General features: G+C 48.9%; 1 protein-coding gene across 3 annotated transcripts in view; it reads left to right on the plus strand.

Moving 5' to 3' along the window:
- Prickle2 (prickle planar cell polarity protein 2) overlaps nt 1-24,964 on the plus strand; it is a 329,916-nt gene extending 304,952 nt beyond the window's left edge. For all 3 annotated transcript variants that reach the window (XM_027954550.2, XM_071609203.1, XM_071609200.1), the window contains one exon: nt 24,078-24,964. In XM_027954550.2, the coding sequence (XP_027810351.1) occupies nt 24,078-24,958 (881 nt within the window). In that variant the 3' untranslated portion in view covers nt 24,959-24,964. The remainder of the gene's footprint in view (nt 1-24,077) is intronic.
- Nucleotides 24,965-25,753: the final 789 nt, after the last annotated feature.

Here is a 25,753-nt window from a genome sequence, read left to right on the forward strand (position 1 = left end):
CACTGAGCATCTCAGAAGATTACTCTGCAGTGGAAAGAAGCCTTCTTAAAAATTTTGGGTTTTTTAGTTATATATAGTAGAATGTATTTTAACATATTCTACATACATGGAGTATAACTTATTCTAATTAGAATCTCATTCTTGTGGTTGAACATGACATGGAGTTTCAATGGTCATGAATTCATAGGAATGAACATAGGAAAGTTCTGTCCTATTCATTCCACTGTCTTTCCCATTCCCATCCCTCTCCCTTCCCTTCATTCCCCTTTGTCTCATCCAATGAACTGCTATTTTTCCCCTTTTCCTCTTATTGTGTGTTAGCATCTGCATATCAGAGAAAACATTCGGACTTTGCCTTCCTGAGTCTGGCTTATTTCATTTAGTATGATAGTCTTCAGTTCCATCCATTGGAAATGCCATCATTTCATTCTTCTTTAAGGCTCAATAATATTCCATTGTGTATATAGACCACATTTTCTTCATCCATTCATCTGTTGAAGGGCACCTAGGTTGCTTCCATAGCTTAGCTATTGTGAATTAAGCTGGTGTAACATTGATGTGGCTATGTCACTGTAGTATGCTGATTTTAAGCCAGAAAGAGCCCTTTTTGCTTCTTGATCTGAGCCCAGCTATAGCACTTGAGTGTTGAAGAGTCAAACTGACTTGGTTGAAATCCACCCCAAGCACGTGGCTTGACTCTCCCAGGCCCTCAGCTTCCTGAGCAAAGGTAACACCAGCGTGTGGGCTGCTGGGAAGTGGGAGGTATCACGCAGGAAGCCCACCCCCACCCCTCCTGGCACCTGCTCATTTGATGTAGGAGTTGTTATTACTCTTATTAGGTACCCTGGAGTGCCGACCTCCTGCCACCGTCCTTTAATTTTGTCCCAGCCTATTGCTCACTTAACAGGGAGAAGGAAGATTGAATGGAGCTCAGGAATCATAATAAAAAGGGTTAAGAATCAGCGGGTGAGCGGGAGGTTTGGCCATCTGGGTAGTGTCAGTGACCCAGACCCATGCTGACCCCCACACAACTAGGAAGCTCTGTGGCTTGGGGTTTTGGGGAATGCTCGCCACCTGAAAGACGAGCCCCGGCCCCCAGGATCTGATTCTCCATCTTGCCTGAGCTAATTAAGGCTATCGGAATCTGTGGCCTAATTATGCCCGTGTAACACCTATTAAGGCTAATGGAACCCAGCCTCAGCGGGTGAGAGAGGGGACTGTCACCTCACAGAGCTCTGCTTTCCAGCGCCAAGCCTCCCTCCCCCAGTATCAATTAACTTCTCAGCAAATTCCCATTAGCCACAGCTTAGAGGAATTAATTTGTTCTTTGAGTCTGGGATGAGAAACAGGCCCAGCCTTGGGCCAGATAGAGACAGACAATGGTGAAGTCATAACAATGGACATTTCCACCGAGATTGTTTCAGCTCCAGGAATGAACCCTACCCTCTGCTTGGTTGCATCTCTTTCCAGCTCTGTCCCTCTGCAGGGAGAGGGAACGACTGTCCTTAGCTTCTCCTCAGCTGCCTTGATGCAGCCCACCAGCACCTCAGAGGGACCCAGGACCCACAGGGACCCTGGACCTGGCCAGGCTTTCTGCTGTCACTTTTATATTCTGAAGCTATTTATTGTAGGTGCATTTGTGGGGACAATAGGAGATGAACTTTTTTTTTTTTTAACTAAGGATTGAACCCAGGGGGCTTAACCACTGAGCCCCATCCCCAGCCCTTTAAATATTTTATTCACTGAGTTGCTTTGGGTTTGAAGTTGCTAAGTTGCTGAGGCTGGCTTTGAACTCGAGATCCTCCTGCCTCAGCCTCCTGAGCCTCTGGGATTACAGGCATGTGTCACCCATGTACCTTTGATCTGGCAGTGTTGGAAGAAGCGGATCAGAGGACAGATTTTATTCTTGTTGTCCACTGAACCCCAGGACTACTGCAAAACAAGAATTTTTAACACTTTTAATGAGTTCCTAGAGCACCACCCCCTCCCACCCACCACCCATCTACCCAAGTCTTGTAGCAGCTGAACTCCAAAGCCCCTCCTGGGAGCCTCCATTTGTAAATACCATTTGCTCTCACACCAGCCTCTGATATTGTGTATCTCATTTGCAGAAACTGCATAAAATGCCACATCCTCCCACACAGCACCCCCCAAAAATATGTCTCCAGTTCTGTTGGGTTTCTGGAGTTGCCATTTCCAGAGGGGGCTGTGCTGGTGGGTCTGCCCCACCCACCGACAATCCCATCAGCCCCTGTTTTAGCTGTTTTCTCCACCACGGTTGGATCCAAGATCATTTTTGGAACCAGAAAGTTATGGGGAAGAAAAAGATATTTTTAAAAATCTCGATTCTGAGTTTCATATGACTTTGTGCAACAGATATTTATTGAGCACCTACCTTGTGCCAGGCACTCTATTAGGTACCAAGTATATGTTAATAAATCAGATGCAGTGCCTGTGGGAGTCACGGCCCCAGCAGGACACAGATCTAGCACTCAAGGGGTAATTACAGAAAGGTCAAAGACGGAGAGGATAGCAACCCAGCGCTGGGAAGAGAGCCACAGTCAAGCTGAGCCAGAGCAATCAAACCTTGATCTGTGTTACCTTGGAGCTTCCCCCACTGGTCAAACTCAACTAGAAGCCAGAGGGCAGAGGAGCCATTGATGCTCCTTCCAGGGCAGAGAAGAGAGGAGAGTGATTTACTCTCTAGCTGGGGATGTACCAATACACCAAAGGGCAGACCGTGGTAAGTGCAAAGAAAGATAAAAAGGAAGCCAGGGAAAGAGGGAATCTTGAAGGCTAACTACATAAAAGGTGTGGTCAGAGAAGCTCTCTAGAGTGGCCTGTAGGTGAGACTTGAATAAGAAGGACTTTTCAAAGGAAGTGAGGGGAGGTAGAAGGTGGTTGTTGGCCTTAAGAATAACATATGCGACTGGGCACGGTGGCACATGCCAGGAATCCCAGCGGTCAGGAGGCTAAGACAGCAGGATCATGAGTTCAAAGCCAACCTCAGCCACTTAGCAAGGCCTTAAGAAACTCAGAGAGGCCTTCAGCAATTCAACGAGACCCTGTCTCTAAATGAAATATGAAAAAGGGCTGGGGGTGTGGCTGAGTGGTAAGCGCCCCTGGGTTCAATCCCTGGTACAAAAAAAAAATAAAAACAGGAATAATAGATGCAAAGGCCCTGGGGCAAAGGAGAATCTGTCTGGTTCCAGCATCTTTAAAAAGAGGCTGAAGTGATAAGATTCTCATTGTAGAAGGGATGAGAACTATAATTGGAACAGTGAAGCACTCACATTTGATTGCTGGCTCAAACTCAGCCTCCTGGTGTCCCTGTGAGACCACTGCCCTGCTCCCCTTTCTTAGTGGTGTGTCTTAAAGTAGAAAAATGCCAGATGACTTCCAGAGGGGGGCTGAGAAAGCAAATGCAGAACTGCAGAGAAGCAGTGGGTCAGAGATATGTGTCCTGCAGAATGGGGGTGGAGAACCCCACACTTAAAATGGAAAGAGGGAAGCAATATCTGTGAGCTTCTGCGGATGATTCTATTGCTAAAGCTTATTTTTAATTTCAGGGCTAATTTCTGCCCTGCTCAGATCCTGGATTTTATGTACATAGTCTATTTGAATTTTACTCCAGGCACCGTGGCTTAGCCAAGCAATTAACATATAAATCTGATTAGAGCAAAAGCGTTTCCTTAAGAGAGAGTAAGCCTTAAGAACATGGCTAAACAAAGGTCTGATTCACAAATCCCCCTATTTTTCTTCTTTTCTTACACAAATCAGCCAGTTTGGCTGTGGCAGACCAGCTCCAGGGTCTCTGGATATAACTGCTGCTCCTTAAGAAGAAAGATTGAGCAGTTATCATTTTTCCTGTGTGGATGTTGCCGTGGTTACAAAAGGCTTTCCCCCATCTTTCAAAGATCTGGATCTTCCTGTCCTTCTTCAAATTCTTGATTGAGGTCCAAGCGTCCAGCAGGAAGATTTCATGTGACTCGGGGGGAAGTTCCTCCTGTAATGTGTCACCCAAGACTCTCCTCACGTTGTAGAAAAGACCAGGACACCAAGGGAATTCATAACTTAGGGCCGATCCAGTGACCAGCGGCCAGTGCCGGGCCTTACAGATTTGAAGAGCTATCACACGTCTGAGGCCCCAGTTTTGTTCTGCTTAAGGTGACAAAGGGGGCCAGTGTCCTTTGAGAATTCTTCCCTCAGCCTGGCAGGGTTCAGGATAAACGTTTAATACTTTAGATTTTAGAGTGGACAGATCTTCTTCACCTCTTCTAAGAGAGGGGCAGCCACTGGAGAGACGTGAGATAAATGCTCAAACACGTGGCCACATATGGAATGACCTGGGGAGTTTAAGAGAAATCACCCCAGGTGGGCTGGGGTTGTGGCTCAGTGGTAGAGCCTTGCCTGGCATGTAGGAGGCCAAGTCTAATCCTCAGCACTGCATAAAATAAATAGTAAAAGATCCACTGACAATTTAAAGATTAAAAAAGAAAGAAAGCAATACCCCAAGATTCCAGTTTAGCTGGTCTGGCATTTGGCCTAAGTGAGGCACCATATTAGCACCACCACCACCATCACCCCTGCCCAAAAAAAGAATAATTCCACCAGGTGGACAAGACTGAGAAACACCAATGAATGCAAATGCATATTCCTCATCAGGTGTCCATTTTTCTAGCTCCTGGGATAATGGATGGGTAATTTTGCTTCTAGTGCCCCAGTTTGGTTCTGTCTGTCCGTCTGTTTGACATTGCAGTAGCCAAGGGCCGAAGTGGAAAAGTCAAGGGAGCACCCACCACTGTTAGAGCAATGCTCCTCATTTTGGAGATAGGGAACGGAAGGGAGGACCAGAGAGTTCAAGGTCACCTAGCTGGTGAAAGGCTGTCTTGTCAGTCTCCACCTTGAACCTCTACTCCTGACTCCCCTCTGTGAATGAAAAGCTTTTACAAGGCGGAGGCTCTTGTTGACAACAGCCTTCAACACTGGCTGATCGAGGGGGCTGACACAGCTCCAGCCTTTCTATGATGGGAAGGTCCTCCAGAGAGACATCATTAAAAAAAAAAAATTAAAAAGGTCCAGGTCTGCCAACTGCCTGGAAGCAGTAATGAGCGCGCACGCTTCTTTCAACGTTGGCTTCTGTTCCTCACAGCTGTCCAGGCCCTGGGGCACCCCAGCAGCCAGGGACCAGCCCAGGCTCAGCCCAGCTCCCTCCACAGCTGCCATTGCAAGATTAGAGTCCCCAGCTGGATGGGTCTCCCCTCTTCTTCCTCCTGCCTGGCATGTGTGAGGCCAAGTCTAAAGAGCAAGAGCCTCTACAGTTCTGCTTTCAACCCCAAGGAAGCAGCTGAGTGCTTCTGAAGCCTTTTTATGAATGAATGAATGATTGAACGAACAAATGAATGAATGAACAAGGTGCACTATCCTTTTTAATAAGCCACACTCAAGACTCTGCCGGTTCTGTCCCTCCTGAGTTTCTGGTTCTTTTTTTTTTTTTTTTTTTTTTGTACCAGAGACAGGGTCTCACTGAGTTGCTTGGGGCCTTGCTAAGTTGCTGAGGCTGGCTTTGAGCTCACAATCCTCCTGCCTCAGCCTCCTGAGCCACTGGGATTACCTGCGTGCACCAAAAAGCTCAGCTTAATAGACTTTTTAAAGCATTCCTCCCTCCCTCTGCGGTTCTTCTGATTGGGGACAGCGTGGCCATTCCACTCCCCACTTTGAGAAGCCCTGCTTTGGACTTTATCCACTTAGTGGAAGAAGTGGAGTCTGTCTTCAAAAGTTGACTTTGGCTCGTGGAGAAGTTCAGTTTCTGCACTGTCCCAGCTGCAGTAATCCAGTCACTCTGGGGTGGATGAAGCAGGTGGGTGCCATTGGTCCTGCTCCTCCTTCATGGGTGCTCTGAGACCAGGCCAGCCCTTCCTGCAGCCTGCATGGTGTTCCTCCCAGTCCTGCCCAGCCTCCTCCACCACCAGCACCAACCACCTCGTCACTACAAGGCTGAGGGCTCTTTGCATGGGAGTGGCCCAGCTGCTGTGAACAGGGAAGAGGCAGGGCTCTTTGGAGGAACTGTTCAGACGTTTGGTGGCAGCCGTTCTGTTAATGTCCCCTGCCTCAGCCCCTGTCCCTTGTGGAGAGTTCCAGTTCTGTCATAACGCTGCCCTCTTCCTGATCAGCCACTTATTAGGAGTCTGTTTTGGAGACCTACAGTCACAACATGGGACCAGGAGAGAAATCAGGATTCCAGGGTTGGCTTTGCAGTCACCATCAGCACCGTGGCCTGGCATGGCTCACCCAGCAGGAAATGGTGCCAGAGGGCAGGCAGAGAAGCTCTGGCTCAGGGCTTAGGCCTCCAGTCGGGCCAACCAGGACTGGAACGTTCCCTGGGTGATCTGGGTGCTCTGCAGCCTCTCTGGCCCTCAGAATCCTCTTTTTATATTATCATTATTATTTTGGTACTGGGAATTGAACCCAAGGGTGCTTAACCACTAAGCCTTATCCCCAGCCCTTTTTAAAATATTTTATTTAGAGACAGGGTCCCACTGAGTTGCTTAGGGCCTCGCTGAGTTGCTGAGCCGGCTTTGAGCTTGCAATCCTCCTTCTGAGCCACTGGGATGTTGGAGCAGACACCTAGAATCCTCTAATTACATATAAAAGTAACAGTACCCACTATAACTGGATGAGACAAAGGGGAATGAAGAGAAGAGACGGGGATGGGAATAGGAAAGACAGTGGAGTGAATGGGACAGAACTTTCCTGTGTTCCTATGTGAACACACAGCCAGGGAAACTCCACATCATGTCCAACCTCAAGAATGGGAAGTTCAGTTGTAGTCCATGTACATATGATATGTCAAAATGCACTCTAATGATCAAATTTTTTTAAATGAATCTCAGAGAAGATAAGAAATCTGCTCAAGATTACATGGCTAAGGAGAGAGATGGCTGGGCTCCAGAGCCTCCGGTGGCCACAGTGACCTGTTTTGCAGCTCTGCTTGGCCAATCGCAGTCACCTTGCATCGTCTTCTTATAACTGGCTTCAAGGGCAGTAGGTCCTTTCTTTGAGTTCAGAGCTTCAAGGTCAAGGGTGGTTAGAGATGGGATAATTTGAAATGCCTCCCAGATCTGCAGCCGCCTGCCCTGGCTTCTGGACCTCCCCGACCTCCCGTGTGTCGGGTGTTCAAAATTACAGAATAACTCGTTGCCCTGAATAACTTAGCATGAGACTTGGTGATGAATTTTATTTCTTTGCCACACCTCAAGGTCTCCAGAAGTGATGGGCCTGGTGCTAAACATCCTTGTCCCAGACACAGTGTCAGCCCAAGAGACAGCTTCCAACACTCTTGGGGAAGGCCAAGGGAGACATGGTGAAAGAATGGATAAAGAAAATGTGGAATGTATACACAATGAACCTCTAACTTTTTCCATTATTTATTATTTTCTCTAATTACAAACAAAAGTCATTTCCTAAACATTGCAAAACAGCAGAAATATATGTATATAAATTAAAATTGTCCCCCCCTCCCCATCATCTTTTCCTTTGTCTGTGGGTATCTATTGACCATTATATTTGAAATATTTATTTCTTTTTAGTTTTCGGCGGACACAACGCCGCACACATGCCAGGCGAACGCGCTACCGCTTGAGCCACATCCCCAGCCCCAACGATTATATTTTAAAAACAAAAACAAAAAGTCATGCTGGGTGTGGTGGCACACCCATGTAATCCCAGTGGCTCAGGAGGCTGAGGCAGGAGGATCGCCAGTTCAAAGCCAGCCTCAGCCACTCAGTGAAACCCTAAGGACTTAAGGAGACCCTGTTTCTAAATAAAAAATATTTTAAAAGGGCAGGAGATGTGGATCAATGGTTAAGCACCCCTGGAATCAGTTCAATCCCTAGTACCCCAAAAAAGTCACAATTTTTTTGTTTTTGTTTTTACTGTTTAGTGCCTTTTGCTTAACAGTGTACCTTGCTCATTATTCTCTGTTGAAATGTAAAGCTACAAGTCATCTACTATTAGTCACTTTTTTGTCATTGTGACCAACATATGTGACAAGAACAACTCAGAGAAGGAAAAGTTTATTTTGGCTCATGATTTCAGAGGTTCCGTTCATGGTGGGCCAGCTCCATGGCTCTGGGCCCAAGATGAGGCAGAACATCATGGCGGAAGGGCGTGGTGGAGAGAAGCAAGTCAGCTCCTGGCAGCCGGAAAGCAGAGAGGGAGGGAGGGACCAGGGACAGTTATAATAATGTAAGGCTACACCCAGTGACCTCCTCCCTCGAGCCACACCCCACCTACCTACAGTAAACCACCCAGTAGTCCATTCAGCTGTCCATGGATTAATCCATTTGCTGGATTAATGCACTGATGGGGTCAGACCCCTAATCATGGCCTAAAAGCCCCCCTTCTGAATCCTGGGGATCGTGCTTTCAACACATGAGCTTTTGGAGGACACTTCATGTTGCAAGCCATAACGGTCCCTCTCCCCAATTTGTGGCTATCACAGCCTGCATTTTGGTGGACAGCTTTTTACTTGTGTGAGAGTGCTTGGTCACATGCTTCCACAGCATCAACTCGGGGTCACTCGAACAGAGAGCCCACAGGTTGGGAATTGGTGTCGGTGCTGCTGAAGCTGTCAATCCTACAGACTGGATCAACTGCATTCTGATCACAAGTGTAGTAGGAGCTCTGAGTCGTGCGGTTGTCAGAACCACGCCCTGCTGAGGACAAGGCTCCACAGCCTGCCCAGAGTGGTCACCCACAGGCTCTGATATTTGGGGGGTTTAAGCATTCGCAGAACAGAGGCGAGCTCGTTGGCCCAAGAGTTGGAGCCGTACCAAGTCCAGTCCCTCTCTTCAAGATCTTGCATCCCGTTGGGTTCCTCAAATGCCAGCCATCTGAACAGTCTCCGGGGGAGCTGGGTTGCTGTCCACCCTGGCTGAGGACAAGTCTCACCTCTCTTGGTGTAGGTTGGCACAGACATCACATTTAGTGACAGGAGCCTGGGAATTAAGTCATCAGTCTTCCCCAGCCAAGATCTGCTGGGAGGAGGAACACAAATCGTCCTGGAAATCCTGCATCTGACAGCGGCCCAGGCCTTGGCAGGTCACCGAATCCTCACACCTTGCTTGGCACAAGCTCGGCAGATTGACATAACCGAGAGCTTTTCAGGCTCTGAATTCCAAGGTCGTCATAGGGAGAGGACCTGGTGCTAGGGACCTGATTATGTGTTCATACCCATGTGACTTCAAGGCAGTACTTGGAGAGTTTCAAAGAGATCAAAATCTCCTGAAGAACTTGTTAAAATTGCAGTCTTTATTTTTTTTTTAATTTGTTCTTTTTGCTTATATGACAGTGGAGTGTATTTTGACATATCATAGGTACATGGAGTGTAAATTCCCATTCTTGTGGTTGGACATGATGTGGAGTTTCCCTGGTCGTGTGTTCATATATGAACATAGGAAAGTTCTGTCCCATTCACTCCACTGTCTTTCCCATTCCCCGATCCCCTCCCTTCCCTTCCTTCCCCTTTGTCTCATCCAATGAACTTCTATTCTTCCCTCTCATTTCCCTTATTGTGTGTTAGCATCTGCATATCAGAGAGAACATTTGGCCTCTGGTTTTAGGGGACTGGCTTATTTCACTTAGCATGAGAGTCTCCAGCTCCATCCATTTACCGGCAAATGCCATCATTTCATTCTTCTTTAAGGCTGAGTAATATTCCATTGTCTATATGCCCCACATTTCCTTTTCCATTCATCTGTTAGGGCACCTGGGTTGGTTCCATAGCTTGGCCACTGTGAAGTGATAAAATCCAGATTCTTGAGCCCCTTGCCCAGAACTTCTGACTCCGTGGGTCTGAGGATGGAGCCAAGGAACCTGCCCTGGAGCAAGCAGCCCAGTGATTCTGGCACCCAAAAGGTGCCAAGACTGAGCCTTGGCCACTGAGTCAGAAATTTCTGGAGGCCAAGTGCCAGCTAGCAGGCTCTTGAGTCCAGGTCATGTAATAAAAGACAATGATGTAGGTGAATCTTGGATTTGGGCTTCTTTTTCTCCTTTTATTTCTGTCCACAACAACTCTTCAACATGTTTCCTGTCCAGGAACCTCCTCAGTGTTTCTGGTTCTGACCTCTCTGGCAACTTCCTGCCAACTCCCCTTTCTCTCCCTGCACCCCCTTCAAGTTTGTCCGACCTGACTTTGCCACCTGCCTTACCTGGGCCATTCCCTGAAGAGATGCCTGGCAAGTCATCCTCATGGTCTGAGGACGCCTTTGAGCAGATGCTTAGTCAGCTTTTTCCCTGCTGTGACTAAAGGACCCCATCAGAACAACTGTAGAGGAGGAAGAGTTTATCTGGGGGCTCAGGGTTTCAGAGGTCTCTGTCCATAGACAGCAGGCTCCATTCCTCGGGGCTCGAGGGGAGGCAGGACATCATGGAGGAAGAGTGTGGTGGAGGGAAGCAGCTCACATGGTGATCAGGAAGCAGAGAGAGACTCCACTCTCCAGAGACAAATGGAGACCCCAAAGCCACGCCCCCAATGCCCCCTCCTCCAGCCACACCCACCTGCCTCCAGCCACCATCCAGTTAATCCCATCAGGGGTCCATTCACTGGTTGGGTTAAGGCTCTCACAACCCAGTCATGTCTCCTCTGGACCTTCCTGCACCGTCTCACATGTGAGCTTTTGGGATCATCTCGCAGTCAAACCAGAACATCAGGAAATGGGACACCACAAGCTCAGCTGAAAGGCTATGGGACTTTGCTGGTGAGAGTCCAGAAGAGGAGGAAGGCGAAGCTGGGAGAGGAAAGGGCTGCTTTTGGCCCCCCACTCCCTGGTGCCTTGCAGCAGAATGACCTGCTTTCCAGGCCAGGTGCCTTTTCACTTTCCTGGTAAGCCCCATGGAAAGGGAATAAGACGACACATGGAATTTCACAAATGGATGTAAAACTCAACCAAGGAAAAAAGCCCTGGCCCATCAGGCCAGGCAGGACCAGGGGAAGGCCGCCCAGACACCCCTGTAGCAACATGATTTAAAGACATTCAAGCAAGTATATAGCATACCTGTAGTCCCAGGTGTGGAGAAGCTGAGGCAGGAGGATGGCAAGTTTGAAGCCAACCTGGACAACTTAGTGAGAGCCTGTCTAAAAAAAAAAAAGCCAAGGATATAGCTCAGGGACAGAGTGCCCGTGGGTTCAATCCCTAGTAAATGAATAAGCAAGCAAAAGAATAAAGGAGCACAAATCAATCAGGAATCAAGGACTATTTTAGGGAAATATGCTAAGAAGCCAAATCTGTGCTAAGCCAGGTGCCGTGGTGCATGCCTGTCATCTCAGTGGCTTGGGAGGCTGAGGCAGGAGGATCATGAGTTCAAAGCCAGCCTCAGCAACTTATGGAGGCCCTAAACAACTCAGCAAGACCCTGTCTCTAAGTAAAATATGAATAAGGGCTGGGGATGTGGCTCAATGGTTAAGTGCCCTTGGGTTTTATTCCTGGTACCAAAAAAGAGTTCATGCTATAAAGCAAAGTCCATGATTAACAAAATAATGCAATTCACAAGTAAAGATGAGGAGCCTTTTACTGATTTTTTTTTTTTTTTTTTTTTAGGTTTAGGCTCCAATTTGCCTCTGCATAGCACTGTTTAGAGAAATTGGGGCACAAATTTTAAACAGATATGTTTGAATTTTCACAGGAAATAGTGTTGGTAAACCAGTTATTTCCCAAAATGTATCTTTAAGAGTTCTGGGGTGGGGCTGGGTCGGGGAGGGGTTCACTCATACTTGTTTTCAAAGTATGAGTAACAGTGCATTTTCTTTTGGTAGGGGGCATACCTGTGATTGAACCCAGGGGCACTTGACCCCTGAGCCACATCCCCAGCCCTATTTTGTATTTTATTTTGAGACAGGGTCTCCCTGAGTTGCTTAGGGCCTCACTTTTGCTGAGGCTGGCCTCCAACTCACGATTCTCCTACCTCAGCCTCCCAAGCCACTGGGATTATAGGCGTGGGCCACCGCACCCAGCCATTTTCTGTCTTCTTCCTGAAAAGTCCTCCTCCATTTAAGCCGATTCCTGAGCAGTTCTCCAGAAATTGCAGACTTCCTTGCTTACACAATCCTTCTTTGCATACTCCAGAGAAGATGCTTTGGAAAGGCGTCAGTCCCTTAACCATGTCAGTGCAGAGGTCTGCAGGACACTCTGGGTGCGCAGCGCCCCGCGGGTGAGCAGCTGCTTGCTCCATCTGGGAAGAGAGGGAGCCCAGCCAAACCTGCCAGCCTTGGGAAGCCAGGGGAAGGGCAAGGCAGGCTCAGCCAGGCCCTGGAGACTCAGAGCAGCAAAGGAAGTTCTGTGGCCCAGTCCGACATGTCCTGCCTTCTGGGAACTCCGCAGTCCTGGCTTGTTGGTGTCCTGGCAGAGGCAGGGTGATCGGTTGGTGGCAGCTTCACTTCTGCTGATGAGAAAGAGAACAGACAAAAACAGGGTGAAACCTGGCCAGGCCTTGTCTCCTGTTAGTGTTTGCATGCGAGGTGTCCCCAGAGCTCCTGTGTCAATGCAGGAACATTCAGAGGTGAGGTGACTGGATGGTGAGAGCGCTCACCTAACCGGTCCATCCTAGTTTGAATGGACTGACTGGGTGGTGACTGCAGGCACAGGGGTGGCTGGGGGAGGTGGGTCACCAGGGATGTGCCCTGAGGAATGCACCTTCCTGTGGCCCCTTGGGTTCCCTCTGTCTGCTCCCTGGCTGCCATGAGTGAGGCTGGCCTCTTCCCCCACTTCCCTCCGCCATGATGTCCTGCCTCACCTTGGGCCCAGAGCAATGGACGTAGCCAACCTCAGAATAAACCTCTGAACTGTGAGCCAAAGCCAGCCTTCCTGCTCCAGGCTGTTCCTGTGGGGTGTTCGGTCACAGTGCCACCAAGCTGCCTAGCTCATCTCCCTGGATGTTAGGTTCTCTGGCTCCAGAGCAGAAGCGGGGACTGTTGCATGATCAGATACAGCCCACCCCCCACCCCTGGCTGGTCTACAGGGTACACACCGTTCTCAGTGTGCTGCGAGGAACCAGGGGTGCCAGACTTTCCTTCCAAACTCACGAGATAAAGGAAAACACCCCCTAATTCTTGCAGTTCCAAAAGTGGTGCATGCAACAGCCGTCTCAGCACCTTCTGGGGGCTCATTAGAAATTCACACTCCTGGGTGCGACCCCCTTAGATTCAGGGGCCCCCAGTCTGGGTTTTAAGAAGATCCCTGGGTGGTTTGCATGTCTAGTGAAGGTCGAAAAGTGGCTGCTTAGAAAGTCCTGGAGACAGGATTCAGTCCCTGTCTCTGTCATTTGACCCCCGCCTCGCCCATCACCCTGGGCAAAGGGCCCATCTTGGTCCTGTGTTCATTTCTTCTTCTGTCAGATGAAGGGACCACCGCTGGCCTCCCCAGGCTTCTGGAGGCGCAGTGAGCTTTATATTCTGGGAAAGTGTGAAGAGCCCTCTAAATGCAAATGGACAATAAAAGCAGTAATGATTACCTGGAAACTTAATTCTTACCTAAGAGTTTTTATTCCACAGTTTATAGATACTTGTGTGGGGGGGGGGCAGGTCCTGGGGATTGAACTCAGGGGCAGTCGGCCACTGAGCCACATCCCCAGACCTTTATGTATGTATTTTATTTAGAGACAACTTAGGGCCTAGATCCAGCCTGTTCTGTGCTATAGATTTGCTCCTGTTGGCCTCCAGGTGGCTTCTGTCTGCCTGGGAGGTGTGCTCTGCTGAGTCTGCCGTCTTCCCTGCACAGTGAGGGGTCACCTCAAAGGGCTGTGTCCACCGGTGGCTGGCCACAGCACAGCTTCCTCAGCAGTCTTTGAAGAAACGGAATGGTCTCGGGCCCTTGGCTCCCCGCTCTCTACCCCGGGGGACCATTTACTTCTGTCACCACGTAGTCAAGTGTCTCCTGAGCAAGTACTCCAGTGCTCGTGTGCCTGTTGACTCGGGCTAATGGATTCTAGAAGTCAGCATGGGTCAGTGTGAGCCCAGAGCAAACGCTGTCAGACGGTCCTCAACTGCTTTGAATTTCCTGTGCATCCTTTCAATTAGCAATAGGCTCTGTGACAACACAGCCAGAATCCCTCCACCCCAGGAGCTGAGCAGTCCTAGTTAAAATCAACTCCATGTAGTTCAAATGGACTCCACATATTTCCAAAAGAGGTCCCTACCTTCACTTTTCCGAGTCTGTCTTTATTTGTTTGTTTTTTGTACCAGGGATTGAACTCAGGGACACTCGACCACTGAGCCCCATCCCCAGCCCTTTTTGTATTTTCTTGGAGACAGGGTCTCACTGAGTTGCTCAGGGCCTTCCTAAGTTGCTGAGGCTGGCTTTGAACTTGAGATCCTCCTGCCTCAGCCTCCCGAGCACCTGGGATTACAGGTGTGCACCACCCTTCCTGGCTGAGTCTCTCTTTATTGGAGTAACTGGTTTACCAGGAAGTGATAAAGGAATGAATAAGTCTGGGGGATAGGAAAGAGGAGACCTCTGGTTTAAGGCCAAGTTGTGAGGGTGTCCTGTTGGTACTGGAGATTGAACCCAAGAGGGCTTTATTAGTGAGTCACGTCCCCAGCCCTTTTGTATTTTAGACAGGGTCTCTCTAAATTGCTGAGGCTGGCCTCAAACTTGCAGCCACTGTGCCCAGCGAGGCTTGTCCCTGTAACTATACTGGGTCTATACCAGAAGCGTCACAGCATCTCTAGTTCCACTGGGAGGCTGGTCCCTCCCCAGGGGGCTGGTACAAGGCAAACCCCTCCAATGAAGGCTGCTAGAAAAACAAAGCTCCGATTGTTGGGAAAACTGAAATAACCTATGGCCCTCTCTGGCACCAGCTGGTTGTCAAGAAGCTATTTAGTTGGGGCTAGTGTTCTGGAGCAGTCAGGGACAAGGAAGCAGCCCTTGGGGAGATGGGGGGAGATGGGGACAGGCTGGAGGAGGGACAGGCTGTGAAGCCACCTCCTACTGCTGTCCCTGGAGCAGCTGACAGGAAAGTGCTCCATGGTCTGCCAGCACTTGGACCTCAGGAGCAGATGGTGCATGAATAACTGCCCTTGATTTAGGATCTCTGGCCACTGGGGAGTCACCAGACAGGCTGGTGATCAAGGACTTAGGATTTAAAAGCTTCAAACAGGCCCAAGAAATAAGACAGTGAAGGCCTTAACTCCAGGGAGGTTTTTTTTTTTTTTTTGGTACTGGGGATTGAACCCAGGGGCACTTAACCACTGAACCCCATCCTAGCCCTTTTTTTTAAAAAATATTTTCTTTAGAGACAGGGTCTCCCTGAGTTGCTTAGGGCCTCACTAAGTTGCTCAGGGCCTCGGTAAGTTGCTGAGGCTGGCTTTGAACTCTCAATCCTCCTGCCTCAACCTCCTGAGCCGCTGGATTACAGATGTGAATCACCTACCCAGCAACCCCAGGGAATTCTTGAACCCACTGAAGGAGTCAGGTGGGTTTGTTGGGAGGAGTTAAGAGAGAAAATAACCAGGCCGCCCCCTGATTTAGGTGACATGCCACCACCAACCTCGTGGCACATACCAATCCTTCGGTAGGGGGTAAGGACAGATACCCTGGAGTCCTCGGGACCATGTTTGCAATTGGATCTGTCTTATCCACTGCCCCTCTTGGGCATCTGGAAGCGGAGTCCCCTTCACCTCTGGTCAATAGCAGCTCCAGGCTCCCTTAGAGCCCCGGTTCACAGTTCAGAATGACTTTGGCAATGTCTAGAGACATTTTGGGTTTCACAACCGGGATGCCTAGTGGCATGTAGCCAGTAGAGCCCAGGAACATCGACAGATATCCTAAAGTGCACAGCACAGCCACTCTGACAAAGAATCGGTGGACCCAAGATGTCCATGGTACCAGGGCCGAGAAACCCGGAATCTATCTCCAAGGGCAAGAGGTTCCAGTGTCCTGAAGCAGAATCACCTTCAGTTGCAAAGACAGTTTTCCCTGAATAGTGACTCTCCTGAGCATGGGCATCCCTAGGGGGTCTTGTTCAAGTGCAGGTTTAGAGTCTGCAAGTCCAGTGCCTACCTGGGAGCCCACCCTTTCAGCCAGCTCCCCGCATGACATTGCCACGGCTGCTGGTCCCCAGGCCTGCTTGAGTGGCAGGGCAACCTCTTTGTGCACCTTCGCCCCTCCCTCTCTGTCCACCCCCACCCGCCAGCCTTCTCTGTCGTCTTGGTTGGAGCCATTCCCTGCCTGTCACCAAGCAACGTGGAGTTGAACTCCACTGCCCAGGTTAGTTTCTGTCCAGCTGGTGCCAATTTGAAGTTCAGGGTGTTGATGAAATCAACTGACTTAACTGGAATAAAAGACCCCCAGGGACCTAGTCGGTCTCCCCCAACAGCTTCAAACAGACAGACCTGCACCTTGGACCTCCCTGGCCTCCTCTGAGACCAGCGATGTGGAGCCCATGACTTTGGGGATGTTCAGGCTTTCCACTGGGTGCCAAGCCCCTCACTGACAGTCCAGTACCACAAAGTCCTTATAGGCTTTGCAGATCATCTCTGTCACTATGACTCAGCTCTTCAGAGCAGTCGTGGGAGATATGCAAATGAGTGGGCGTGGCCGTGCACCTGAGAAACTTCTTTTGTAAAATGGGGCAGCGACCAGCAAGCATGGGCCTGGGAGCTGGGAGCGGAAGTCGGCCAACCCCCTGTTCTGAACCATTCCATCTCCTCGTGTCTGTGTTCGTGCACCATCTCTCTTTAAAATCATCACTATTGCATCGTGTCCCTGCCTCCACAGAGGAAAAAAAATCACACAGGGAAACCTTAAAGGGCAGCTCCGTCATCAGCGCCAGATGGAAATGGCCCGAGGGCAAAGGAAGCAGGTATTCTGCCTTTTACTGCAGAGAAATGCAAAATGTGAACACATCTTTTAAGTTGGCAGAAACACGGCTCCCTGTCTTCCCAAACCAATTCTTATTTTTTTCTCAAAGAGCAGGACAAGACAGGATAATAAATAAAGAACAGAAAGTCGTGCCCATAGGGCTGCCTTTAAATTCCAGTTTGCGTTCCCTCCCCTGCTGTCTCCAGCGCCTGCCTTCTGCTCCCAGCATCCGTGGGGGAGGGGAGCCTGGCAAGACTAGCCTTTCTCCTCCCTCCAACCCAGAACATTCTTTGAAGGCCATTGATTTTTCTCTCCTTTGCCAGTAACCAGGAGAACTCCTATCTGTAGAGAGGGGGGACACTGCTCAGGCAGAAATGCTGGTGTCACTTAAAGCACCCCCAGCTGCACCGTCGTGTTGACAGTTGAACCAGGGGGACCCGCAGGTTAAATTCAATACTGACCTCTCCTTGATGCAGCAAGACCAAGGGGCCTGAGGGAAACAGCGTGCCTCTGTGGTACATGGACATTTGTGTACCTCCCCGCCACACTGACCCTTGGGACGAGGATAAATCAAGGCCCTTAGCTCCCTGGTCACCACTGAGCCGCTCTCACAGAGCTGCGTTACGTGGAGAGGAGAATTCCCTCTCTGTGAATACAGCACAGCTGCCCTGGAGACGGGAGAGCCTGCACCTTTGTCTCCTGGTGGTTGGGTGGCTTCCTCTGCCAGTGTTCCGCACCCATGAGGCCAGGTTTGTTTGTTTGTTTGTTTTGCATATATATATATATATATATATAGTAGATGGACACAACACCTTTATTTTATTTTGATGTGGTGCTGAGGATTGAACCCGGTGCCTCACGCATGCTAGATGAGCGCTCTACCAACAGACCCACAACCCCAGCCCCATGAGGCCAGTTTTAAATGTGGGGTCAGACTGTGTGCTGCAGCCAGAGCTTTCTGCAGAATGTGGTAGGGACCCCCGTCTCTCTCTCTCTCTCTCTCTCACACACACACACACACACACGCCTGCTTGTGCATGGGTGCTTGTGTGCACACACCATTCTTGGGTAGCAAGAAAAGCAGAGCTTTGCAGGACAGCAGAGGGACATTTTGCAGCCCCATTGGGTCGGAATGTATTGATTGGCCATGTTTTGATGTGGAGTCTCTTTCTGCACAAACACAGTGAAGAGTGAGAATGGAACTCCATCAGCCTAGGGAAGAAATCCCCAGCTGCAATTTGAAGAGACAAATTATTTGTACCTGTGGCTTTTATTCTAGAAACTATTACCATGCACTGGACTCTATGTGGGTCATTGTTCTTGGATCCATTCATCAATCATGCACTTGACAACAGTTATTTGCCTTTAAGGCTAGTAGCTGCGTATCAGATTTTGGGGGCATACTTTCTTTCATTGGGGACTTTCAGGGAGTGCCTACTTTCTTCCTGCATCCTGTACACCAGATAGATGGGGCTAGCAAATAGGAACACATATTTGTCCTCTTGCAATAAATGTCTAGCCAAAGAAAAGAAACAAAAATATCACACATGCATTACGGTGGTGAGGAATCTTAAAAAGGAAGAGTCTTTCCAGCTGTGATACTCAGATACTGTTCCTGTGCCTGATTGATTGATTGATTGATTGATGCTGGGAATTGAACTCAGGGGCACTTTATCACTGAGCCACATCCCCAGCCCTTTTATTTATTTATTTATTTAGAGACGGGGTCTCACTGAGTTGCTTAGGGACTCGTTTTTGCTGAGTAAGGGTGGCTTTGAATTTGTGATCCTCCAGCTGCAGCTTCCTGAGCCGCTGGGATTACAGGTGTGCACTACCAGGCTCAGCAATGCCTGCTTTATTGATACAGCTCAAGGCGTTTAAAAATGACCACAAGTCACCCGCCAGGAGGTGGCTGTCCAGTTCTTGCACAATTCAGGAGAGGGTGTTTCATAAGTTGGAGGGTAAGCTATGCTAGTACTACATCATCTTGAGGACATGAGAGTTGCTAATTTAAACTGATCTGCAGAGTTGAGGTTAATCAGGTTAAAGCATTTTTTTAGTTCAGGAGGATAAGTGTAAATCACACTTTCTTTGCCAGGCAGGGTAGCACATGCCTGTATTATCAGTGGCTCTGGAGGCTGAGGCAGGAGGATCAAGAGTTCAAAGCCAACCTCAGCAAAAGCAAGGCGCTAAACAACTCAGTGAGACCCTGTCTCTAAATAAAATACAAAAGAGGGCTGGGGATGTGGATCAGTGGTTGAGTGCCCCTGAGTTCAATCCCTAGTACCCCCACCAGCACCAAATCACACTTTCTTTGACTTTAGAACTGGAAGAGCCCCCAAAGTGAGCTATATAATGGTCAGCCAGAGACAATGAGACTAGCAAGTGCAATCATTGTTCCTGAGGTTTAGATTCCTGCTCATCTGAATTACAACCCCGGGCCCACTCCAGGTCAGAGAGTGATGTCTTTGTCTAATCTGTTGGCAGCAAGAGAATCTGTTTGCCTTTATGCCACAAATATGCTAGTTCTGTGAAAGTGCAGAGAACAGGGGACAAGACCCCGGCTTCCACGTGGATCCATTTAGCCTCAAACACACATACACCTAATGAGTCAGCGGGGCATAAATCCCTTAAAGTCAAGTGTACCCAATAGTGGCCGGCTGGTGGGGTGGGTGGCTAACTGACTGTGCTACTTTGCAAAGAGTGATCAGGGTGGGCATCACTGAGAAGGTGCCATTTATGGGGAGGACTTACAAAAGGAAGTCAGCTATGCAGAGGGGAGAGTTTTCCGGGGGGGGGGGGGGGGGGGGGCGGGGGTGGAGGGGGGAGGAGTGTGCTGTGGGTGTGTTGCAGCAGGAGGTGGGAGAGGACTGTGGGCTGAAGCAGAGTAAGGGGGCGTGTTGAGCCGGTGACCTTGCTGAGCCTAAGGGAGCCAAGTCACGTAGGGTCTTGAGTTCTGCAGAAAGACTCCGCATCTTGCCAATAATGAAACGAACCACAGAACCACCCTTTCCAGAGGCAAGTACACACATATTGCTCATCTTTGGGCAAGATTAGCCTTTCTGTTCATGTGCCTGCTTGCAGAAGCCCCTGGAGGAACATGTTAGTGAATGAATCAGAGGAGACACTTCTCTCCCAATTGAGATCCCGTCCACAGGTCCCCCAGGGGAATCGCTTAGGTTTAGGTAATACTGGTAGGAGATTCTGGATTGGAGCAAGGAGCCCTCTTGCTCTTGCCAGAATACTTTCCTTTTCCCTGGTGGCCAGGGGTTTCCAGGAGGCAGGAGCATAATCAGAGTGTGTATCACTGCCCCACCCCCAGCAGAATGGAACCCGATCTTCTTCATGTTTACCGCTGCTGTGTGGTTTAGGAATCTGTTCACAGGCAGAATGTTCTCAGGTTTCACTGCAGGGCTCATAAAAAAGACAGGTTCAGGAAAACAGCATGTTTGGGAATTGAGAGTATTTGCTAGGATGTTGAGACTAACCCTAATTCTACTCTTGGGTAGAAATCCCTGCTGGGATCGTGGTGCCTACCGGGATAGCTTTTGTTTCTTAATGTGATTTGGAAGATTTTTTCTTTTTTTTTTTTGGTAGCAGGGATTGCACCCAGGGGTGCTTAACTACTGAGCCCCATCCCCAGCCCTTTTGATAATTTATTTAGAGACAGGGCTCAGTGAATTGCTTAGGGTCTAGCTGAGTTGCTGAGGCTGCCCTTGAACTTGGTGATCCTCCTGCCTCAGCCTCCCGAGCTGCTGGGATCACAGGTGTGCACCACCATGCCTGGCTTTCTTCCTTCCTTACTAGAGTTCATCAGCTCGGACTGTTCATCGTCTTAGCATGACACCCCCTCCTCTCCACCTCCAGATCAGGGAGGCTCTGGAAGTGATTAGGTGGTTGCAAATCAGCTCTTAGGATTTATAGGTCAGAAATAAGCCGCAAGAAAGCAGGACTGGAGGACCTAACTCCTCTTGCCCTGACAATTACCCAGTGAATAATGAATTAAAAAAAAAAAAATAGAAATCACCAGGAGCCATGGTGCACACCTGTAATCCTAGGGGTTAGGGAGGCTCAGTCAGGAAGATTGCGAGTTCACAGCCAGCCTCCGAATTCAGTGAGACCCTGTCTCTAACTAAAATGTAAGAAAGGGCTGCGGATGTGGCTCAGTGGTTAAGCACCCATGGGTTCAAGAATCCTGGTACCAAAAAACCAAAAATATAGAAATTACTAGAAAATACACCATTTTGGTAGAATTCAGTCAGCCTTCTGTGTAGGTTTCATATTTTTGGGTTCAACTAGCCCTGGATTTAAAATGTCGCCAGGCCTATACTGTTTGTATCTGTATGGAAAATGCATGCCCTTTTTTCTTGCCATTATTTTCTACATAACACAACAAGACAATTACTTACAGGACATTTACAATTATAAATAATGTAGGTGGGGAGACGAGCACCGGTTATGTTTTAGTCAGCTTTTTCACTGCTGTGACAAAAAGAACAATTGAAGGGGAGGAAAAGTTTATTTCAGGACTCACTATTTCCTAGATCTCAGTCCATAGACAGCAGGCTGCATCCCTCAGGGCTCGAGGGGAGGCTGGACATCATGGAGGAAGAGTGTGGTGGAGGGAAGCAGCTCACATGGTGACCAGGAAGCAGAGAGACTCCACTCTCCAGAGACAAATAGAGACCCCAAAGCCACGCCCCCAATGCCCCCTCCTCCAGCCACACCCACCTGCCTCCAGCCACCACCCAGTTAATCCCATCAGGGGTCCATTCACTGGTTGGGTTAAGGCTGTCACAACCCAGTCATGTCTCCTCTGGACCTTCCTGCACTGTCTCACACATGAGCCTTTGGGGTCCACCTCACATCCAAACCATAACAGGTCATATGCAAATGCTATTTCCTTTTATACAAGGAACTTTGGTATCCAAGGATATCCTGCATACAGAGGGACCACTGAGGTTTCTCCAGGTGCAAATCCAAAATTGAAAAATCGACTCTCACAAACATGGCTTTATTTTTATACTATTTTGTTGATGTGTAACTTTCATAAAATGAAGCAGACAAACAAGACTATACCTTAGTGTAGTGTAGTCTTACACTTCCATCCTTCTGTTTCCTCCAGGTCTAGTTCTAGAACAATTCTAGTGTTCTAGAAGCTTCCCTGGTGTCTCCTCTCCCTCACTTCTTTCCCCATGGACAGCTTTCACTTGTTCTTAAGCTTCTAATAGATGAGAAGCATAGCATGCACTCTTCCTGTGACCTCTACATTTTCTGTGAAATGCATCCATGTTGCTGGGTGCAATAGCCCATTCTCATTGTTCTGTGGGAGTCCATCATATCAAGGTCTCTCCAGATAATTCCCAATTTTATCTAGATTTAAAACAATTACATCATATGGATACACTGTTACCTTTTGATTTATTTATTTTTATTTATTCCTTTTAGATACACACGACAGTAAACTGTACGTTGAATACTATGTACACATGGAGTATAGATAGCTTCCCATTCTTGTGGCTGGCCATGATGTGGAGTTTCCCTGGTCGTGTGTTCATATATGAACAGAGGAAAGTTCTGTCCCATTCACTCCATTGTCTTTCCTTTTCCCATCCCCCTCCCTTCCCTTCATTCCCCTTTGTCTCATCCAGTGAGCTTCTGTTCTTCCCTCCCCCGCCCCTTTATTGTGAGTCAGCATCCACACATCAGAAAGAATATTGGGCCTTCGGTTTTTTGGGACTGGCTTATTTCACTTAGCATGATAGTCTCCGGTTCCATCCATTTACCAGCAAATGCCATAAATTCATACTTCTGTAAGGCTGAGTAATATTCCAAAGTGTATATGTACCACATTTTCTTTATCCATTCATCTGTTGAAGGGCACCTAGGTTGGTTCCATAGCTTAGCTATTGTGAACTGAACTGCGTCAACATTGATGTGGCTGTGTCACTGTAGTGCATTGATTTTAAGTCCTTTGGGTATATGCTGAGAAGTTGGATAGAGGGGCCAATGAAGACACTATAATTTTAAAGAAATAACCTCACATTCATTGAAGAGTTGCAAAAAGAACAAACACTGCCCATGTTATACTCTTTACCTAACTTCACCTGTTAACCTGTTAACTTCTTGTTCAACATCCCAGTGAATAACAGATTTTTTAAAAGATAGAAAATACAACGTTTGATAGAATATACTCTCCTTCTTGAGATAACTTCTTTGTTCTTTTGTGTTCCAGTGCACACGTGCACACACACAACTTATGTCTGTGCCGTTTGAAAGGAAGCTACGTTCATCTGGGCCATGTCCTTCTGGGTGTGATTCCCGGGTCTTCATCTCAGGGCTGCCAGAAGCTCATGTGACAGCACTTGGGATATAGAGGCCCACTGTTTGGAGTACCTGCTCTTAGTGATTATTGTCACTGCAAAGTGCCTCCCCCCAGTGATAGAAAGATGTCCCAGGGTCCCATTCATATCTTCTGACTCCTAGGGACCCATTATCACCCTGGAGTAGTAATTTACTGAGCAGGCTAAGAGGGGAAACATCTCTTTATCTACACTACAGAGTCACTTAATGTCCAGTGCATTTGAGACAGAGGTTACCTGCTACTTAGGGACAGCAGGCACACTAAGAAAGAAGTGAACTGGTCCGGTATCATGGAACTGGATTCTAGGCTGGGCATTATCCAGAACAACTTGGGTCTGGCCCGGTTTCCATAGCTTAGTTTCTTTATCCAAAATATCTTATGGAACTATCACTAGAGGAGTTCATTGAAGTGCTTTATAGAGTGAAATTAGAAACAGGAAACATCACACATAAGATACACAGTGGGCCAGGCCCAGTGGCTCACACCTGTCATCCCAGCTGCTGGGGAGGCTGAGGCAGGAGGATCGTGAGTTCAAAGCCAACCTCAGCAAATTAGTGAGACCCTATCTCTTAATAAAATACCAAAAAAAAAAAAAAATGGGGTGGGGGTGTTGGGGATGTAGCTCAGTGGTTAAGTGCCCCCTGAGTTCAATATACAATGGGCTCTTAATAACTGATGGGGAGGAATTAGCAACATAATTAGCAACTAGTCTTGCGTTTTAAGCGCGCATCCTCTCTAGGCGCCCAGGGCCCAAGATCCCCCCTGCGTCCTCTGTGCCCTGGCAGTGACAGTGCCAGCCGGCCCCCATTGCCGCCCACTTGTACTAACCCCGAGGTCCTCTGCTTTGTCCCCGCCAGGCCTCTCTGCCGAAGGTGGCGCCAAACGCCAGGAGCACCTGTCCCGGTTTTCCATGCCCGACCTCAGCAAGGACTCGGGCATGAACGTGTCGGAGAAGCTGAGCAACATGGGCACGCTCAACTCGTCCATGCAGTTCCGCAGCGCAGAGTCGGTGCGCAGCCTGCTGTCCGCCCAGCAGTACCAGGAGATGGAGGGCAGCCTCCACCAGCTCGGCAACCCCATCGGGTACCGAGACCTGCAGTCCCACGGGAGGATGCACCAGAGCTTCGACTTCGATGGCGGCCTCGCGGGCAGCAAGCTGGCGGGCCAGGACGCGGTGCGGGCGCAGCCCCTGAGCGAACGCACCCGCAGGAGGACTACCCCGCGCGACGACCACCGGCGCTTCCGTCCCCACCGCTCCCGGCGATCCCGCCGCTCCCGCTCGGACAACGCCCTCCACCTGGCCAGCGACCGCGAGGCCATGTCGCGATTGAAAGAAAGGCCCTCCCTGAGAGCCCGCGAGGACTACGACCAGTTCGTGCGCCAGCGGAGCTTCCAGGAGAGCCTGGGGCAGGGGCCCCGGAGGGACCTGTACGGCCAGTGCCCGAGGACTGTCTCGGACCTGGCTTTGCAGAATGCGTTTGGGGAGCGCTGGGGACCCTACTTCACCGAGTACGACTGGTGTTCCACCTGCTCCTCATCCTCCGAGTCTGACAACGAGGGCTACTTCCTAGGAGAACCCATCCCCCAGCCAGCCCGCCTGCGGTATGTCACCAGTGACGAGCTGCTGCACAAATACAGCTCCTACGGCGGCGTCCCCAAATCCTCCTCCACGTTGGGGGGCAGAGGACAGCTGCATAGCAGGAAAAGACAGAAGAGCAAAAACTGTATCATTTCGTAATAGGATGGGGGTCGGAGGGAACGGGGGGCGATGGGAACCAAGAATGTACATTCAGAAACTTGCACTGTTTTCGATTTTAAAGCGCTTTGGGGGTGGGGGTGGTTCGTGGGGGGAGAAAAAGGGAGCGTTCTCAGCTGGAGGCAAGGTTACAGATGGACTCAATAGGTAGTCACAGTTCTTAGCATGTTGAATATCATGTGCCCATTTCACGTTGGAAACACAGTAGAGTCTATGGAGGCCCTTTCCCATCAGTCATGTGTTCAGTGGCTGCTTACGAGGTGACAAACCCTTTCCTGCTCGCTTATTTCCTCTCTGGTACTCTTACTTTTAGGACTCCCCCCCCGCCTTTTTTTCTTTTTCAGTAAGTAATTTGTTTATTAGCCAAGACCCAAGACTAAGTTATTTACATGTCCATTGTAAATGCATTGTAAATGAGAGTTCTGATAAAATATTTTTGTATTTTGTAATATCAAAGGAATTTCTATATCGTAGGACTCCGTGGGGTCTTTGCATGCTCATCCGGCCTTGTCTTTGAGTAGTATTAAAAGGTGGCCCAGGACCACCCTTTTTTTTTTTTTTTCCTATACAAATTTGTTATATGTCAGTGAGACCTTTTTTCAAAGGAGTGTATTCAATCTGGCTTTTTGTGGCTGAAAAAAAAAATTTTACCCAAAGTACTTTATGCTCCATTTCATCTTAAGGAGCCATCCGTAAGCCCGCTCCCAACCTTGGTAGGATTTGTTCTCTACAAAGTGATAGTAATTTTTTTTTCTTAATTGCAAATGTAACTTTTGC

This window comes from Marmota flaviventris, chromosome 1, assembly GCF_047511675.1.
Source record: "Marmota flaviventris isolate mMarFla1 chromosome 1, mMarFla1.hap1, whole genome shotgun sequence".
In the NCBI taxonomy this organism is placed as follows: Eukaryota; Metazoa; Chordata; class Mammalia; order Rodentia; family Sciuridae; genus Marmota; species Marmota flaviventris.